The 20,739-nt window shown below is 37.4% G+C and overlaps 1 protein-coding gene across 10 annotated transcripts in view; it reads left to right on the top strand.

The window, feature by feature from the left end:
- Window positions 1-20,739, top strand: part of RALYL (RALY RNA binding protein like) — a 362,753-nt gene that overhangs the window by 280,429 nt on the left and 61,585 nt on the right. For all 10 annotated transcript variants that reach the window (XM_023920825.2, XM_086883786.1, XM_023920824.2 and 7 more), the window contains one exon: window positions 15,035-15,110. In XM_023920825.2, coding sequence (XP_023776593.1) covers window positions 15,035-15,110 — 76 coding nt within the window. The remainder of the gene's footprint in view (window positions 1-15,034; window positions 15,111-20,739) is intronic.

Here is a 20,739-nt window from a genome sequence, read left to right as displayed (position 1 = left end):
TGCCAGGGGTACGTGTAGTTCCCGTGTCTGTGTGCCAAAGGGGATGTGGGGCACAAAAGGTGGAGTCCCCAGCATGACAAGGAGGCTCCATGTGCTTCAAGGTGGCACAATAAATATGTAATCTTGTGGCCCAATATGACCTTGTTTCTGACAGTCATGGATACAGCTATTTCCAGGGCAGCCTGTCAAACACGTTCAGTCTTCACAACGTGGATTGCCTCCATGAAAGCTTAGCATTTATTCAGCTCACTAAGAGAAGAGATCCATTTTTTAGGAGTGACTGCATACAATGAGTCCTGCTCTTGGGAAGAAAAAAGGAAATAAAGGGTGCTGACATTTGCAGGTATGTCTGTAGTAGAAAGAAGGGGAAAAAGAGATGAATTTTGAAAGTAAATAAAAACTGTGCACTTCTCAAAATACAAGTAGTTCTGTAGTTCTGTTTTATTCCTTGTTGTTTTGTTGGGGTTTTCCTAATACTGGCATATAAATTGATACCCAGATTTATGACTGAAAGAATGTTTTTCCAAAACTCAATTTTGGGCTATGCTACCCACTAGTTAGCATGTCTATGTCTTCCCCATTGCATGTTTGACAGAACTGTGGATCTTTAACTTCCTACCTCTGTTGAGAGTACAGGGATTAAACACTGAAAGTTTCTTGTGTGCTTTTTTTTATGAAACACTGAGATAATTTATTGAGTAGTATATTGAGCAAGCAAATAAATATACCTAGTAAAAGTAGAAAAAATATTTTCTTATTTTATAAAAAATACTGTATATTTAACTAATATTAAACTTTAAAATTTTGTGCTGAGGTGTACTTTCTAAGATATGTAAATGAAATTGTATCTGACCTTTGAACAAATTCCTTTCACTGCTGTGATGTCAGTCACTGAATTACAGAAGTGACTACATGAGCAAAAGATTTGTGATTCATCTCTCTTCCAATATCATACTATATCAGAATACAGGTTCATACTTTTAGTAGACCAGCAAAAGCAAACAGCAGTAAAATCCCCCACACTATTCTGCAGAGACTACATTCTGTAAAGCTGAAAAATTTTCCCAAATGCAGATATAAAATTTAAAATATTAATGTTTAACTTACATTGGTACATAAAGCATATTTACACCTATTTACACATGGTTGCTTTTCCATTGTCTTCTGCTTTTTGTACCCTGATTCCTTTTTTACTATTTCTTTAATTTTAAAAAGAATTAAATAAAATTTAATTCTTGTGATAGCTAGAATCTTTCCTCAATTAGAAAAACTTGGAACCTGGTAGTCTGCACAAGTGGGAGGCTTTCCATATGCAAATGCTCTAGCAGTTAGCTCTCTTGATAATGCATGAAAAATACACTCAGGTATTTGCGAATGCAAGATTGCATGCACGCACCATAAAACTTTGTTATACTCTTCTGTGAAAATCAAGACCTCAGTTTCATCCTCAGAGTCCTGGGGGACGCCTGTGCCAGCCTAGATAATTTCTGCAGCCACGCTGCTGTGATACTCTGTCACACATGCCAGAGATTTTTTCACAGAATCGTATGTGAGCTGCCTGAGAAGCACCCAGAGGTATGGAGAAAGGCAGAAGTAAAGCAGGATTAAAGTACTCAGCAGAAGTAAAGTACCCAGTTTATGAAAATTATCAGGCCTGAGTGGAATATTTATATTCTTAATGGGATGCTCTTATTTCACTTGCCCTCCTGTTCCCCATGTCCTCTGCAGCAGGCTGTGTCCCTGGCTGGCAGCTGAAGCCTGTGTCAGTGACAGGGCTAATCCCCGCCACGCCTGCCCTCACTCATTGTTCTGGCATGGCAGCAATGCCATTTCACTTTTGGTTAGTATCCTAGCAGACAAAAATGTGCTGTGCACCCTCCATCATGACTGTCCTTATGAGCATGTGTCCTAAACCACTACAGCATTTGTCACCAGGGGTAGTATATCCTGAAAAACCTGCTGAACCTAAAACTGAACAGCATTTGTCACCAGGGGTAGCATATCCTGAAAAACCTGCTGAACCTAAAACTGAGCCACTGTCATCTGCAAAGGAGTTTTGTCTTCCTCTGGGGACAGACTTTCATAACACAGCAGTATAACTTACCTCCCCAAACTGTGCATGTATCAGAGAAACAAAAACAGAGATTTTAATTTAGAAAGTACAGCCAGATAGCAATTTTTCTTTTGGCATGTTTATTTTACACACCTTGGAATGAGGGATTTACAGACTTTCAATATTTGAACCGGATTTGAGGACCTGTGATCTCTTAAATGAAATAGGTTTGGGCACTGTTTTAATTTAGGAGAGGTGTCAAATATTGAACTAATTATTTGAATGTAAGTAAAGCAAATATGGAGCTTTCTCTTTTACTTACTGCAAACAGAACAAGAGTTAGAACAGACTCGATTTCCAGACCAACTGAAATGAAAAACTGTGAGAAAACACAAATATACTCCAAGCTGTATTGCATCCCTCACACACAGAACTTGGGGATACCTTGAAGTGGGCTCTAGGTTTCTGGTGGGTAACTGATATTTGATCTTTGACCAATTCTCTTGTATGAGCTGAAGCTAAGAAGCATTTCCATATTCTGGTTCATGATTTTTTTCCTAATAAGCTCAGCCTTTTGAACTCATTAAAGTGTGGGGAAACAAAAAAGGCTTTTGAGGGATAACACCAAAATAAAGAGCATGATCAAAAAAAATGTTAGTTGTCATTAAAGGGTTCATTTTCCATTGATCCTGGAGCCTTTATGGTGACAACTCAGTACTCTAGTGAGGGGCATAAAATGAAGCAATGAATGAAGAAATGTGCTACAATTTATTGTTTCCCAGCATTATGTCTTTGTGGATCACTGTATAAGAGAAGATGAGCTGAGGATGGAGAGGCAGCTGTTGCTGGGACCAGACTGACTGGACTGTGCAGATAACACAGAGCCACGTGCTCAAGTACAGCCATGCTCTATATAGCACATTTTCCATAGATACAGGTGCAAACATCACACAGTCCAGTGGAATTTCCCATTGTCACTTTTGGAACATTACATGTTCATTACAGGCCACAGTATCCTGAATCCCTGGGATGCTTTATTGCTGGATGCACATTTTCCTTTTCCCTAAAATAAAGCAGCTTGAGTTGACAGTGACCACATGAATGAGCAAGAGGCAAATGTGAAAGGTGAAAACCTTCTTCCTTCTTACTGGAGTTTACCAACTCCAAGTCAGTAAGTTCAAAACAAAAACAAACATACAAAAAAAAAAAAAAAAAAAAAAGACTCAGTGTTCAGATTATTATAAAATATATAGTTGAACAGTGAAAAGCAACAATACTGACCTAAACCTGATTTTATCACAGACTTGAGGGAAGGTTACACTAACACTAAGAGCTTAAGCTCTCTTCAAAAGTTGCATCCTCTCTTATATCAGCACTGTTTTTCCATTCTGACCTAATTGCTTGGAAAATAGGTAAAAAATATTTTTAAGTATGGAATTCTAAATTCTTTTAAGATTCATAAGTAGTGTCTAGCAACATGAAAAAGTTGTAAGGTTGAGATTACATCAGAGCTCAGGTTAGCACAGCTGGTTGTAGGCTGTTGGATCAATATATATATCAGAGCAACATAAATATTTTTAATGGTTTAGTTGTGTCTTTGGCTCTGCTTGAAAGTAAAAAAAAAAAATAAAAAGTCATGATGTTAACAGCAGTGTCTGATAAGGAGAACAAGAGGAAGCAAGAGATTAGCAGACAGTATGCAGAAGCATTATGTTGAATCACATTCATTTGTATTCAGAGGGATCATTCAGCCCATTGTTTTCCTCTGGCCATTCTGTTTGTTGCAATATAATATTTTGGGATCTTATTTATACTTAAAATGAATTAAAATAGCAATGCTAAAGCTTTAAAAATCCTGCATCTTTCATCTCTCCTTGTACTTCTTTCCTCATTTTAAATGGCAAGCATGATATTAGTGGTTTATGCAGCATGTCCAGAAGATTAATGTTTCCAAGTGATCTTGGAGAGCTGTTTCATTTGAACAGCTACCACAGTTTCTTACTGTGTAGAATAGGAAAAAAAACAAAGCAAAAACAAACAGACAAACAAATAATTTTACCATCTAAAAGCTGTAGGTACTGAGATTTAAGACAGATCCTTGGCACCTTCCTTCAGCAATAATGCTAGATAAGAATTTCAGGTTTTGGTTCCAGCATCCACTTCAACGCAATAATTTATTTCTAGATTCAGGAATTCAATATCCCTTAGTGTTCCTTTGTGATCTTCTATTTCCAGAAACTGTGTGCTAAAGGTGCTATGCAGAACTTGAAAAATTTTCCAGGTGAAAAAATACATGCTTCTATTGAAAATGTTTTCACATACAAGTATACACACACAAATATGTAAGAGAAAATGAAAATGCAGGAACTTTGAGTAGGGGTTTGTAATGTGGGCAAAAATTTGATTGGAGGTGAGGGTTGTGCCTGTTTTAACTTCATGATGAAGTTGCAAAAGAAATGCTGTGGCATACAGTGAGACCCAATCCCAAGTAAGGATTCTGAACTCCTTATGGGAATCTGATATAAGTCCAAAATGCCTCTGGGGAAGTGAATGTCCAGCTGGTGTTCACTATCTTGTCTAGCTTTATGTATTTCTTATACCAAGTGCAGTAAAGATTAGTTTCTAAAGCCTTGTTACAAACATTTGTGATGTGTGTTTATGTGTAGTTTTCTCAAAATAATCACATTCTGAAGAAAAAATTGGAAGTCTCATGCTCCCACAGCTTTCTGAGGAGAATCAACTCAGAGTTTTTGGTTCCTATGATTTCTGAGCCAAATTTCATATCTGCTTTGTGGGCAAAAAAAATAGACAGTTTTATGGCAAAACTGGTTTAGACAGAAAATGTTACTTGGAAGTATAGAACATGAACCCAATTAACATAAGAGGTAGTAAATGTTCAATGAAAACTTCACTAGCACTGTGTACTAATATGCATGGTAATTATACCTTTTCTTCTTTAAAATTCAACTGAAATATGTCATGCAGCCCTTTTAGTAATACTTTTGATACTGAGACTTGATTTAATGAGGTTCAAAATAATTATTTTATTTCATAAAAGGTTTTTTAATAAGCTATTACATTTTCTCCTGTATTGATTCTTTATATATGTAAATTTATGTGGTTGATAGTATGAGTACCTTAAACCATTTGTGAGAACCTCTGAAGCAGCATGTAAAGTATATTTGCATGCAAACCCAAATGTAGAAATACAAAAGTAAACACCAGAAGTCAAATAAATTCCATGGAGAAGGATGATGTTTTATATTTCAAGAAAGAGCTTCTGACATCACTTTTGTGATTTTTGTTATTACTGATGAGGGAAATGAATAGTGGTTGAAAAAGGGTTTGAGGTGGTGAAGAGTAGGGGGATTATAAGGCCGAAACAAAGCTCATTTTTTGTTGAGAAAGATTTTTTTCATTAAAAAATGCACCTATATGTTATATCAGCAAGAACAGAGTAATAGGACATTTATGTAGTCCACAAGGCTATTTGAAATTGTAGTGATTTCTGGTTCCAGCTCCTAACAGTTAGGTACTGGCAAAATCAGTATGGGAAGATAAAACATCATGCTTTAGGACATATAGTAATCCTAAACTGCTAAGCATTTTAGGAGGAGAATCATGCTGAGATGATAAGAGAATGGAGGGAAAATAATCTTATTTCTGCCTAGTTCGTGGTTCTTGTGTCTCACTCCAAAGCACCTGGGGCTGCTGAAGGTGGAAAATTACAGTATATCAACTATCAATCTGACAAGATATAGCATTTTCTCTATTCCTATCAACTCTTCTGTTTTCCTTGCAGGAATGCCACAGAGATACAAATGAAACAACAGTGCATATCATTAATTTTGAATATTTTTGGTACTTGCAATTTTTAAATGCCTTGCTTTTGCAATAGACTTCTATGTTTTTGCAGTCTGGGTGCCAAATAGAATCCACTGGGCAACTTCAAAAGCTGCCAATGAAAGAGAGCTAGAACCTGGTTAGAACCTAAGCATTGCTGTTAAGGAAATGTTGGAATTGGCATAACTTTATTTGCATATCACCTCCACAATAAAATTTCATTCCATATGCCAAATTTCAATGGAATTATCTCCACTTCTGATGCCATTCCATTCAACACAGCCATGGCATTTAAAGGCTTTATGCTAGTGAGTTAGTGACACCATTTTTCTTTATACCACTGTTATATTATTTTATAATACTGAAACTACAGTAGCATTAAGGTAAAATTAATAATTTTTCCATTATAAGGTATGAGCTAATTCTGTAGCTGTCCATCACACAATTTACAATGTTTGTGTTACAAAGACAAAACTTTTCGGGACCGTATTATGTGATATATTGGATATAAGGAATTTTTTTGTCAGTGATGGTGGTGAAGCACTGCACAGGCTTCCCAGAGAGGCTGTGGATGTCCCACTACTGGGAGTGTTCAAGGCTAGCTTGGACAAGATTTTGAGCCACCCAATCGAGTGAAAGATGTCCTTTCCCATGGCAGGAGAGTTGGACTACTTGATGTTTAAAGCTCTTTTCCAACACACATTATTCTATAATTCTATGAGTCTATAATATGTGGCACAGTTTTCATAAAGCTGACACTGAAAATACTACAGTATCTCAAAAAAAATGCTAGAAGACATTCTATGCAATTCCACAGTAAACATGGAGCTTGAAAAGATCCTCCTCTACAAATCTCTAAATCCACAAAACCTGGAATATGAGAACCAAGAGCAGAAAGAGAATATATAGAAAGGAAAACTGAACAGCTGAAATTAGTTGAGAGTAATTGTTTTGGGGCAATGGGTTTTTTCAAGTGATGTGGGACCAACGGGAAAGCCTGCATCTTTGATCATCTGAGAAGCCAAGAACAGAGAAGATTAGAGGAAAGATTTCTGATCAGAGAATGAGGGTAAAATCAGACAGGTTTTGGAGAGGAATATTACTGGAAAGTGGTAGAAGTGCTTTTGGGGCTGCAGATGTCCATTTTTATCTCCCCCAGCGGCTTCCCTGATCAGTGTTCATGTTGTGAAATACACAGCATGATTCCTCTCTGATCCGTGGTGAGACTGGATGAAAGCCTCTAGCCTGTGGGAATACCCTCAAGGTCAGATCTCAACTTGAATGTTTTGGCAGTAAAGCTCAGGGTGTCAGATACACCTACCCCTCAGAGATGACTAACGCCAATCACAACCAGCTTTTCAGAGAGACGCACTGCCCTCACACCTAACAGCACTTTGAAGGTGTCCACTGTTTGCTGCCCCAAACCATCACCTCCTGCCTCTGCTTCCTGGCCCTGGGGCTGCTGAAACTTCCTGCCCAAACCAGGAAAAGCCAAAGGCTGCAACATGCAGAATGGTATGTGCATTGCAAAGTATTTCTCTGGAAGCCTCTCTACTTGTGATGCCCAGAGAACCTTGACTTTATTCACTTTGCAAGATTATGAGAAAATGCACTTCACATGTAAGTGAATTTGTTTTAATGTTCAATAAATATGGTTAACAAGTGCAGATAATGTTGGTAACTTTTTACAAAATGTTGTTATTGTGATGGTTATTTTAGGAAAAAAATATCTTCATTTTGATTTAATAAAGTTGACAATCTTCAGAAATAATAGTTAGACAAAAGGACTGGGGTAATAGGGATTTTGAACTCTTCTGTAACTACAGATTTCAATTGTCATGAAAAACTATTGCTAGGAGCACGAAGTTAACATCAATAAGAGAGTCAGATGAAGGGCCGTGGGGCAGAGAAAATAGCCAAGTATTACAAGAGAGAGAGAAAAAATGTAGTCTGAGGACAAGCTGAAAATTGCCAAGGTTCAGGGCATTTTCCCTAGAATAAATCATATTGCAATCTGAAAGAAGTAGATGAGGGACTTTCATACTCTATCCCCACTACGCTGTTTAATGTTTCCGCTTGGGGCTAATTGCAGTGCTGAGAAACTCAGACATCCAGTCAACATGAAGCTTTGTCTGAGTCTCATGGTAATAACTATCTTTTGTTATCAGAGAAAAGCAGCAGAGAATTTGTTGGCTGCTGCCTTGTAATGATTGTGCTTGATCTGAAAGAAGACAGATGCTCTGTTTTTTTATTTGTAAGCAGCATCTTTGCTGTGATCAAGTGAAAGCAAAGGTAATCCTTGCACTCCAAACTGTCTGGAAAAAAGAAAAAAAAGAGGAGTAAATCAAGGACCAGTTCTGTTTTCCATAAACAACACCAGTGAGAAAGTAGAATTTCAAACAGGGACTGCAAACATATAAGAGTCCCTGCTTGAACTCTTTTTTGTTGGTTCATTTTCTTGCTAGCTAAGCTTACATTAAAACTATTTCTTTTTTCCTGAAGATAGCAGAAAGTTCCTTATTTACTTTTCCATTGCTCTCTTTTACCCTCATGGCAACATTAATCTTCTACACGTACATAATTTATTAGTCCACAGGTTAAACAAGTACCTGGTACATAGAAATCTTGTTCTCTGCATGAGAAGCAGAAGCTGCAAGCCTGATTAAATTAAAAGGATCTTCTTACAGGAAGACTATACTTTCCTGAATCTATAGTTTGGCTCTTGTGAGGTGAAACACATGTGACAGTCAGGTTCATGGCTGCCATGGCACAAACCAGGCTGTGTTTCCACAGTTAAAACCCAAACCCCCACAGCTCTTGCAGAGCTGGTCTGCAGGTAAGTGGCCACATAGTCCCCTTGAAGCTGAATCTGATTCTCTTGCATCTGCAAGTGTGGAACTTCCTGTAGCGGAATGCACAAGCCCTTTTCTGAGGAGGGGGAGCATGAGGATTGCCCGCAACAGGGCTGCTCTCCTTCCCATAGGAATCCCTTCACAAGGCATGTCATATTCTCTGTGGTGTTCTTTCCCCTGCAGCCTAGTACCCCAGGGTGACTCCTGCCACATCACAGTAATTCCTCTGCAGAGATTCGAGCACCAGAAGAGAAGCAGTTTGTATGGTCTTGGCCACAGATTTTTCAATTGCAGTGGAGTCCATGGACAGTCAGTCAGAGGGCACAAATAACCATTCTCCCCTTCCCCTCTCCTGGCAGAAGTGAGGCCTCTCCCTGGGCATGGACATGGATCAGTGCTGATGGCACAGCCAATAGGGCCAGGAAGTTTGGCCCAGATTGTGGTGTTACTTGGAGTGGGAGGTGCAGGGATGGCAGCAAACAGACAAAAACCAAGTCAGACCAATGTTCCACCTCAGCTGTGAATTACATTGACATCCATTCTGGAGCTGAAAGACTGCTGTCTCCAGGGCTCTGAAGGAATGATGTGTGATAGGCATACTGACAGGACAGGATTTCCCCTTTTAGCTGTCGCCTGTCCTCACACCAACCCAATTCCCTGCGGAACAGAAAAAATTTCCTGCGAGAGAACTCCTGACACTTTTGCTACTGAATGGATTTAAGAATGATAGCTTATATAATCCTATAGCCTCATTTCATTTTAGCAGTATTTAATGAAAGAAGAAATGGTTGAACAAAGCAATTTCATATACTATTCAACAAGAAGCTCTTTCTGTATGAAGCATTAACAATAGCTGTCATCTTTGTACAAAAAAAGGCTTCCAATTATTTCAATGCTAAGAGAAATCCAAATACTCAGAGCCCCACAAGAATTTTTAATACCATTATAGAAAAGGAAAAGGTATGACCCAGAACTCCATTTAATATTTTACTAGCCTTGAGAATTAATTTGAGCTTGTGTTCAATTTTCTGGAAAGTTTCATCTTTACAGCTGTACAATTTGGGCACATAATGGAAGAGAACAGTGAGCTTTCCTCACCTTTCTGCTTTTTGAACAAGCTAGAGATGGGGGAAAAGGAGATGACATGTAATCAAGGGAACATATAATGAAAAAAGTAAGTTTATAATATAAATAAATGTCATATGACTTCATTAAAATTTTTTTAGCAGGTAGCAGGGAAATTTATAAGACTAGTAGATGGAAGATTATAAAAGAAAGATAGATTAGGCTCAGCTTTGCTGGTGTATAGTTATGCTATAAACCATATGGCCACAGGCTTTGTCTAAATTGCATCTGTCTCTTAGTCTTTCTCTTCTATCCCATATACTTTTTGTCATCTGAAAGAAGAGAAAATGCCTCCAGATCTCTTTCTATCAATACCTCCCTCTGTATATAGATTGTACATTCACTGTGTGAATTCTTTTTATATCCTAATTTAAATTACTGTCTCTTCCATTAAGTGTTGGTCTGAAGCACAGCTGGTCTAATGATACACAACAATACACTTTTTTATCCAAAATTTAAGTCAAATAAGGGTAGATTTGTTCAAGGAATGTCTCCATTTCTGCAACCATTCATAAGAAAGTGTTGAAGAAGACCTGATGAAATATGTCTTTGGAAATCAGCTTTTGAGCTTTAAAGGTACTTGGAATTTTCCTAGTTCCAGGTTTTGGTTTCCAGTCTTTCTGACATGGAGCCCACACTCAGACATCACATTCTTAATATTAAATTACAAGTACTAATTATAGGCAAGTGGATCTATTCTCTTTCACTGGACAAGTTGCAAATAAAAATACCATGCTCAAAATCAGATCTATTCTGCTGGCTTCAAACAACCTTGAATGAAATCTAAATCTCATTCTTTGACGGAGCTCTGCCATGATAACAGAAAAGTATAGAAGTAAAAAAAATATTTCTTTTGATAAAGAAAGTAATTTCATTTGATTCTGAAAGCATACAATAATGGGATGCATTACAATGTGTTGTTTTCTGCATATTCACTTTTGTATTCATACTGTTTCCTTAGTATTTTGAATTTCAGTGGTGAATTTATCTTGGTATTGATATCAAAGGAAACATTTCTAGTATATGAGCAGAGAAAATAATGTGAGTCCCTGGGCTGCTCCATTCCCACTTAGAATTATGCAATCATAGATTCATAGTATGATTTGGGTTAGAATGGATCCCTTAAGACCACCTAGTTCAAACCTCCCTGCCATGGGCAGGGACACCTTGCACCAGACCAGCTTGCTCAGAGCCCCCTCCTACTTGGCCTTGAACACTTGCAGAGGCATCCACATACTCCCTGGGCAACCTGATGCATTGTTTCATCACCCTCACAGTAAAGAATTTCATCCCAATGTCTAATCTAAACCTTGTCTCGGTTTGAAGCCATTATACCTCGCCCCATCATACCATGTCCTTGTAAAAATTCCCTCTTCAGTTTTCCTGTAGGCTCTCTGCAGGAATTAGAAAGCTTCTAAGAGGTCACTCTGAAGCCTTTTCTTCTCCAGGCTGAACAACCCCAACTCTCTCAGCCTGTCTTCATAGGGGAGGTGCTCTATCCCTCTGATCATCTTGGTGGCCCTCCCCTAGGCTTCCTAAAAGAGGCCCACATGCTTATGCTGGGGACCCCAGAGCTGGGCACAATACTCTGAGAGCAGAGCAGAGAGGCAGAATCCCCTCACTTGCCCTGATGGCCACACTGCTTTTGATGCAGCCCAGGTTTCAGCTGGCTTTCTGGGCAGCAAACACATATTACCAGGTCACATCAAGCTTCTCATCTTCACCCCCAAATCCTGTTCTCAATCTATTCTCCCCCCAGAGTGTGTTAGTGCTTGAGACTGCCCAGACCCAGGTGCAGGATCTTGAACCTGGCTTCTTTGAACTTCATAAGGTTCACACAGGTCCACTTCTCATGCCTATTAAGGTCTCTCTAGATGGCATCCCCTGCCTCCAGTGTCCACACAGCTTGGTCTCATTGGCAAACCTGCTGAGGGTGCACTCAATGCCACTGTCTGTGTTTCCAAGAAAGATGTTAAATTGCACCAGTCCCAGTACTGGTCCCCAAGGAATGACACGGTGATCTTCACTAGAAAATCTACCCATTTAATATATTTTTGAGTGTGACCATGAGCCATTTCTTTATCCACCAGGTGCCAATTCATCAAATCCATGCCTTCCATCCAGAAGCAATGTGAATGTCTGTGTCCCTCGAGAAGTTAACTGGTACATATTCATGTACAAATGCAGCAGCTAATTTGACAGCATAAGGAGTGATATGTTTCTGTATTCCTTGGGGTGGAATCATTAGCACAGGTAAATCTCTGTGCTGCTGACAGCAAATTTATTTGACACAGAGTTTATGATCTAGTAGATGTAAATGTCTGCTGTGAAACCAGTGATGGATGAAGGAAGAGAACAACTTATCTCACAAGATTTCCAGTTGGGATAGAAATAATCTATCTTGTGAAATGTTGACAAGTTCACTTCTAATCTTAGTTAGAAAATTGAGGCTGGAAGAGATAGTGCTGAAAAAATAATGGGGTGAAAATCTGTTCCAACTTTTCAAAGCATTTCCTACATCCATTCTTAACTTGCTACAAAGTGCTTAGGGAGTTGCAGAGCTATTCAATCACTTCCATATTAACAGAAAAGCCCCATGTGCACAGCTTTTCTATGAACTATTTCCTGTGCCAAAGAGAATTTTGAGCTATTACTATCTGTATAAAGTAGTTCACTGTTTAGAGATTTATTTAAATGTGAGGGAATCTCAACTAATTCTGAACAGCTTTGCCACTGTGCCTCTTACAGTGTCACCTTTCTGACATTTTTGATTGAAATAAAGAGAACACATAGCTAACAGCCCTTAGCCTTTACACTACTCACCTTTTTTAAAAGTGGCTCTTACAGAGCTTCAAATGTAGGCCTTTAAGAACAGTCATCAAGATAGTATTGATCTGTCCCAGGAGAATATTATAAAGTTTTTGAAAACTATAACTAAGGGTTTAAAAAGAAGGTCTAAGATGCAGCTCTGAAACAGTAGCAGATGAGAGATGAAAAACATGTGAAGATTATGGTATTGTGAAGAGGATATCACAGCCTCAGTTATTTCCCAACAGCAGATTATAATTCTATTTTTTTTTTCCTTAAAATCTATTCAACTTGTAGTAGGAGATGGTGAAAGGCAACCCAATCAATGGCTTTAAGTGGACATATAAAATAGTTTAAAAGGTCTGATTATCACAAAGGTCACAGGATAATTTTTTTTTTTTCCAATTCTGTTGTTTCCAGGAGCCAATGGAAATGTAACAGAGCTATCAAAATTCCTCATTAGCTTTCAGAAATGTTTGGTGTTTATTTTGTTGATTCAACATTGTAGAATTCATATGTCTTGAAATAAGAGCATCTTATATCAAAAATGGAAGACAAAAATAATACATATTTAATAAAGCACTTGCTAAAATTAAGGGAAGGAAAGCATTTCAAGGAGGCATGAAAACTGTGTACAAATGTTCCTCCAATTTCAGAGAGTTAGATGGGACAAGAAAATTATTATTTTAGTAAAAATTATGATTTAATAGTAATGAAGAAGAAACTGCAGTCAGATTTAATACTAAAATAATTTATATAAGGAAAATGTTACTTAAGTATTTTATATTATATAGTTCTATATAAAAACTTTTTATATCACATCTTTGTATAATTTTAAATAAATGTTAACTGAGCTCAAAATATTAAAAATAAATGTAAAATTATTTTCAATTCTTTTAAATATTTGAAGTATGAAATTTCCATTGAAAAATATTTTCTGTCAAAAAGAAGTCTAAGAGACATGTATTTAAAATAATCCTGATTGTTAAAAAAGGTCTGATTGGGAGTTTTTATTAATTTTGTGTGAAAAAGAAGTATCGATAATAAGTCTTGAGCTTTTACTGCATCTTTTGAGGTCAAGAATAATAAACAAAAATGTTTGACACTTTAGTATCACTTCACTTGACAGTGTTTATTCCTACTCCTACACCTTATCTTTCTACTTCTCCCTCCACTACACTCAATTTCAGGTTAAAATAGACTTTACTAAGAACATGTGTTTTCTTGGGTCTTGACCACCACGTGATTCTACATTTAATGGGATATGTTGTTCTGTAACAGCAATTTTACACTGAAATAATTCTGATGAATTTGTTGACTGTTACTCTTTTTTTTATATTATTGAACCTGTGAAGAGGTTTAGTTTCAGCGTCCCTCAAATTGCATGAAATTTGTTTCCTAAAGAGAAGTTTCACTTTATCCATGTAATTAATTGTAATGTCGACTTTGCAACACTCAATCAATTGTAATATAGATTTTTTATTATACAGTCAGCTTCCTAAGGAGGCACCTTCTAAGAGGTATTTTCCATAGAAGGGTCTGTGCTCCTTTCTCCATATATAACTATTCTAGCAATCATAAGTGACAGACATCTATCTTTGGTATGCCTCTGAGTGTGATTCAAATGAAGAGAGAAATTTGAGATCAAGAATAATGTGTATAAGAGCTATACATATATATATGTATATATACATATCAAATTTATATCTATATAAGCTTGACTTTCTTTTATATATCAAGCATAATTTGCAGGTAGAATATAAGTGAACTTTCAAAGTGCTCACAAGATTTCTGATCTTGTTGAGAAGATTAAGTATCTGCTTAAGAGAAAACATTTGGAAACCCATATTTTCTCATTCTCCAAGAGTGATTCATTTGGGGAGGGAAATAGATACTCTTCTTTGTTTTTGAAGAGCTACTTTCTTAGTGGATGATGAAGTAGCAGTGAAAGATCAGTGTGCATTTCTTTAGATCCTAAAGGGGAACTTCAGGACAAGTGCAGTTCTCAACAGAATTTGACTTGAGATCATAGTTTATTTCACTATCTAAGTTACCATCCAAATCTTCTGTATTAGAAACACATAATTGTCTTCACCAAGTGGAAAACTGTGTGTTTAAAAAATTTCATTTCTCTCTGTAAAATAATAACTGGTATTTTGCTTAAAATCCTCATGCATTACAGTAAATTTTTTTCAAAAAATTTTATGGCATCAATTCAGAAGAGGTAAAAACTAGACAGGTGTTTTAGGTATGTTGTCCATTTTCACTCCCTGTTATTCATTTTCAGTGACTTGAGAATGCCTTGGCAAATTTCCAGATGTTTGACTTACTGATATCAAATGTTTGCTTTCAGATATCAACATGGCAGGAGAACCAAAACCATACAGACCAAAACCCGGCAACAAGAGGCCACTTTCAGCACTTTACAGGTAAGTGAGATTTCACTATAACTTACCCAAATATAATTTTTATCAGAAAAATTATAGTAACCAAAAATGTATCTACCTACCAATGGCACTGTGCAAGGTTTACCAAAATTATAATGAAATCTAAGTACTTATTAATGCTCCCATTCCTAATTATACTATCAATATTTTTATTTTTCCTAATTGAGTGTTATTTCAACTTTTAGTCTTTATGATTCAGTGCTTGGCTGTGGCCTCATTTTTTCTAATTTTTATATTGGCAATGATCAGTGAAATAACTAACAACTTCAGAGCAACAAAATTAGTTTCTCATGGATTTTTTCTGTGAGGGGTGAGAACCAAGTTCTGACAAAACTGGACTTCTTCCTCAGTTCAGGAGGGCGTTGATAGTGTTTTTCTCCTTTTCCCATGTGCTTTTTTTCACAGAGCTTTTACAAACTTGAGGAAACATCCAGTTTTTTTCTAAAATCAATTACGTTTAGTGAAGCATTACAGATTGTTAGGGCTACCGTGCACACATGTATTTATGCTCAATAAACCTTACTTCTCATAAAAGTACTACAGAATTTATGCTCCAGATCCTTGGAAGGAATTAGGGCTGATTTCTACTGTAGCTAAGTAAAATGCTTTACCAGAGTGCTACCAGAGTGTTTCTGTACCAGAATCATTTTAGGTCTGAGCCTACATGCTAAATAGAAGAAATTTGAAGTTTTATCATATAGCTGCCCTCAGCTGAAGTGATAGAAATATTATTTTTGGAGAAGAGAATCCCTGTTTCATAATTACTCTCAACTGCAAGTTCCTAAACTCTGTAGGTGTTCCTGGTAACCTTCGTCTACTCTGTCCCTGTGCCAGTATTTCAAAAGATTTTGAAAGATGTTCTGTGATTTCTGACATTTATATATATTTCCACCTCTGAGCTTTTGAAGGCTTTCTCACAAACACTTGTTCTACAAAAAAGATAAGGACAAGAGAAACCTGTGGAAAGTTCTAAAGGAATTGTAAAGAGGAAAAATTAATCTTAGATTGTCCTTTCATGGAAGTAGTGCAAACTATTTCTCTAGATCGTGAGGCTTTTATGAGCAACTAAGAGAATCCTTCCATTTTGCTCTTCATCTTAATTCTCCCTTTCTGCTCTGCCCTTGCATGACCCCACCTGCAGTACTGTGTCCTGCTCTGGAGTACTGAGCACAAGAAAGGATTAACAGAGGGCTTATAAAATAGAACACCTTTTAACATGGGCAGATAGTAGGATAGGATAAAGGGGAATACTTTTCAACTAAAAAAGGAGGGATTTAAATTAGATGTTAGGAAGAAATTCTACACTTGAGGATAGTGAGGGACTGGAACAGATTGCCCAGGGTAGTCGTGGGTGTCCCACTGTAAATATTCAGGGCCAGGCTGTATGGGGTCCTGAGCAACCTTACCAGGTGGATGGCATCCCTGCCCAAGGTGGGGTGGTTGTAACCAGATGAGCTTTAAGGTTCCTTCCAACCCACTCCATTATTCTTTGGTAGGGCCCCTTCCAACCCAAGCCATTCTATGATTGTATGATAACTTTTATTATCTCAGTATCACTTAACCTAATATGTGAGAAGATCAATAGCTAATAAAGTTCATTACAGAACACTGTAACTGGACCTGACTGGGATGGAAGTAACATTCTTCATAGGATCATATATGTGTTTTGGATTTGTTACTAAAATACACCAATGTTTTGACGGATGCTGAACAGTGTTTGCACAGACTCACAGTTTTCTCATTTTCCTATTCTGCCTTTGTAATTAATAGGTTTTGTGTGGGCAAGAATTTATGAAAAAATGTATCTGAGACAGCTGTCTCAACCTGGCCAGGGAGATATTGTCATATAGTCAGAAATAAAAATTGCAAAAGTTTTTCTTCCAAAGCAGCTGATGCTTGGAGATTGCTCAGACTGCTTATGGGAGGTGGGAAGTAATTGCCTTTGCATCATTTGGAATTTTGTTCCCTTCTCCCTTCCCCTACTATACTGCAAATATCTCAGCCCATGAGGCTTTTTAACTTTCAATCTCTCCTTCATCCCAATAGGGTACAATGGTAGGGGAGTGAGACAGTGATTATGTGGGTGCTCAGCTGCTGGCCAGGATTCACCCACAAGGCTGAGACAGTTAAGAGAGAAGTATTTACATTACATTTGATTTGCACTGAGAGTCACTGGTTAAAAATTTAGTTGTCACAAAATAGTCACTGTTAAAAGGAAGGACTGTAAGTAGAAAGAAGATAATGGATTTCAGAAAGGACAGAATTAAATGAGCTCAGAGATCTGGTAAGTAGAAAGATTCTTGGAAAGAAATTTGAGGGACAAAAGAAGTGCAGGAAACCTTGCACTGACTGTGCTTAAGGTAGAAAATTCTCCTGAAGCAGAAAATATCAAACAAAGGAATAATACGACAGCATCAACTTTCTCCAACATTCTAAAAATTGAAAAGGAATGGTACAAAAATGTGGAATCAAAACCCCATGACTGAAGGTAGAAAAAAAGAGCAGAGTCATCCTATGGGATGTCAGAAAGGCTAAAGCACATAACAATATAAGGGGATAAAAAAAAGATAGTCATTAGAGTAACATCCTTGGATTTTTAGTTAGGAGGGAAAAAAGCAGATAGTAGATGACACAGAAAAGGCTTCTTTTACTTCATCAAAAGTGGGGACCAGCTACTAAAGAAAATCAGTTTTCACCAGAGGTAAAAACTGTAGTGTTTTTACCTCTCTAAAAATTTGGCTAACCAGTGTTTGACTAAGTGAATTTGATGGAAATGATCTGATAACATTCACTGCAGTCTGTTCAAAGGACTAGCTGAAATATGTGTGTGGACTGTTAGTGATTCTTTCTCAAATGTATGGAGGTCTTGTAAGGTAAAGAAACAGTGGGTATGGGAAGGTGTTATATCTATTTTTAAGAAGAGATCCAGCAAATTATTAGGTCAGACTAGATTTGATTCTAAGAAATGTACTAGAACACATTACTAGTAATCAATTTATCCAGACCAAATTAATAAATTGTATAAAAAATAAAGAGAATATTATGCTGAAGCAATATAATTTCCTTCTTTGACAAGACAGCAAATTTAGTGTAGAAAGAGATGTGTTATATGGTCATTTTCATGGTTTAGCGATGACACTCCAAATTTAGTGCCCTCTGAGACTCACCCAAATGAGATTCTGCTCGCTCGCTCCCACCCCTTTCCTTCCACCTTCCCACTCTGGGGATAAAGTTGAGAATTGGAGGCACGAAGGGGTGAAAATTGCAGTTTGAGATAAGAAGAATGTATTGGAAACAGCAATCAGATTTAAAAAAAGCAAGAGCAAAAATATCAATAATAAAAGTACAAAAAAATATTTACACAGAAAGCCCTTGACCAATACCAACCAGCTTTTCCACACCACACCATGCCACGCCATGCTTTTTCCCAGCTGAAATAGGAATGCCCTTCTTGCAGAAACCAGAGAAAAAGTCCTTTTCCCCCACCCCTGGCAATGATTTAAAATGGTATTCAACAACATTCGGGTCATGGCCAGCCCACTCAGCAGAGCACACAGCAGCCCACAGCTCCTGGGCTCGAGCAATCCAATCCAGGGGGCATAGCAGCTGGGAGCACAGGCACACACCACCACACCTGGCTACTGTAAAAAAAATAACTCTGTCCTGGACTAAACCAGGACAGTCATTTGAACAAGCTTTGACATTTACTTTTCAGTTTTCATAAGCATGTTCAGGAAAGTTGTCTAGAAGAAATGTTCTTAAGGTAGACATCCAATGGAAAAACACTGTACAACAAAGTATTAAGGATAACAAGTGATAATTGTCCAGTTTCCCTTGTTACAGATTTTCAAATGGTATTTTTCATATGTGAGACAACATAAAGAACAGTTTTAAGATAGCAAGAAGGAGTGCTGCAAAGGCTTGCAGGATTTCATTTAGTTTGAAGTATTTGAGGCTTCAAAAGTCTTCAAAGAATTTTGTATCTCTGAAAAGAATCACATTTATAGGTGGATATACACATAAGTCATTAGTACAGAGCAACTGATGTCTATGATGTGCTATATCCTCATAATTTGCTTGTGTCTCCAGGTCATTAGATTCATTTTTTCCTGTAATGGTATAATACTATTTAATATCTCAGGTCAGGATCTACATTCCTTTATTTTAACTTTTCTAGCTTTATGAACTGTGTGAAAATAATCTCATTTAGTCTTATCTATGTGAAATTTAGCATGAGCCTAAATGTGAGACACACAGATTATTTTAGGTGCAAGACAGATAAGTAAATAATAATAGGACTTCCATTTTTATTTAGGCCTTAAAAATATTTTGAGAACATTTAGTCTTTTCTTCAGAAAGCTGCTAAACACATTATTAATTTTAAGCATGCTCATTGAATGTCTTAAAATGTACTTAGAGTCATGCTCAGGAATCAGATAAATTCTTAAATAACTGTAAACTCCATCAGCATCCATCCTAATTTGCATTGCTGTTCAGTATGTAAGGGGGGACCTTAATCCCAGAAGTTTCAAAATTATTCTGAATTTTCTTTTCAGCACACCACTTCTGCAGAAAATCACATGCTCTAAAAATTCTGCATCTTAAAATTGTTTTTCATCTTGTATTGGTCTAATCTCCAGCAAAAATTAATTGCACTGGCACATCTTAGTATCTTTGAAGTACAAGGTGAAGATTAAAGGTGCTGACACAAACGTATTAAAGCACTCTTTGGGAAAAATGTTTTTGTAAAATAAAACATCACACTTTGTCTTTTTAATTTAGTGATGTTTTGATCAGTATTTCACTAAAGCATCTCTGTGTCACCATATGAAAGCCCATTTACTGTTTTTTTTCCGGTGCTAATTCTCTAACATACCAAAGTAGAATCAACCACAAGCACTCTGATGGACTGTTATTCTGCATTATAAAATGTTTTAATTATTTGTTGTTCATTTCAGCCCACCACCATGTTATATGGCATATTGAATACATGGCTGAGAGCTTTGTCTCCATTTTGGAAGCCTTTGTTTCTGTTATTAGAAGGGGATGAGGCTCTTGGCTTTGCTGACTCTGGAGGCTTTTGATGGTGCACAACCATTCCCAAGCCCCAGGACAGGTGGAGCAGAGCCACCATGCTCAGCCACATGGTGGCTTCTCTGTGGCTGTCAGCTTGGGAACAGGATAAAAGTCTAATCTGTCACCCTTCCCTCTGCTAGCAACCAGGTTGAGAGGGTTGGAGAAGGATGACAAGGGTCCCTACTTTTGAGTCTTTTGAGGCTGACGTACTGGTGCCATTTTTATTGCCATGAAAATGAGCACAATTACTGCAGGCTCTGCTGCATGAGGTGCTTGGTGCATGGTGCATGAGGTGGGGATCTGCTGGGAGAGCCAGACAAAGAATTAAGTTTGACCTTTCATGTGTTCCAGGGTATGAATGTACACCACTTCATAGCTTTAGAGAGGGGGCATATGGGAGAAAGAAACATGTCTCAGGTCCTAAGCAACATCCAGGAAAACCTTTTGGTTCTCTTTATGTTGAAATAAATCACAGATATAGACCAAAAGACAACAATGCAACTGTCATCTTGATTTTTTCAAGTTTTTCAATTCA

This window comes from Cyanistes caeruleus, chromosome 1 (assembly GCF_971803275.1).
Source record: "Cyanistes caeruleus chromosome 1, bCyaCae1.hap1.1, whole genome shotgun sequence".
Lineage (NCBI taxonomy): Eukaryota > Metazoa > Chordata > Aves > Passeriformes > Paridae > Cyanistes > Cyanistes caeruleus.
The sequence above is the reverse complement of the archived record's forward strand: the minus strand, read 5'-3'. Positions and strand labels throughout refer to the sequence as shown.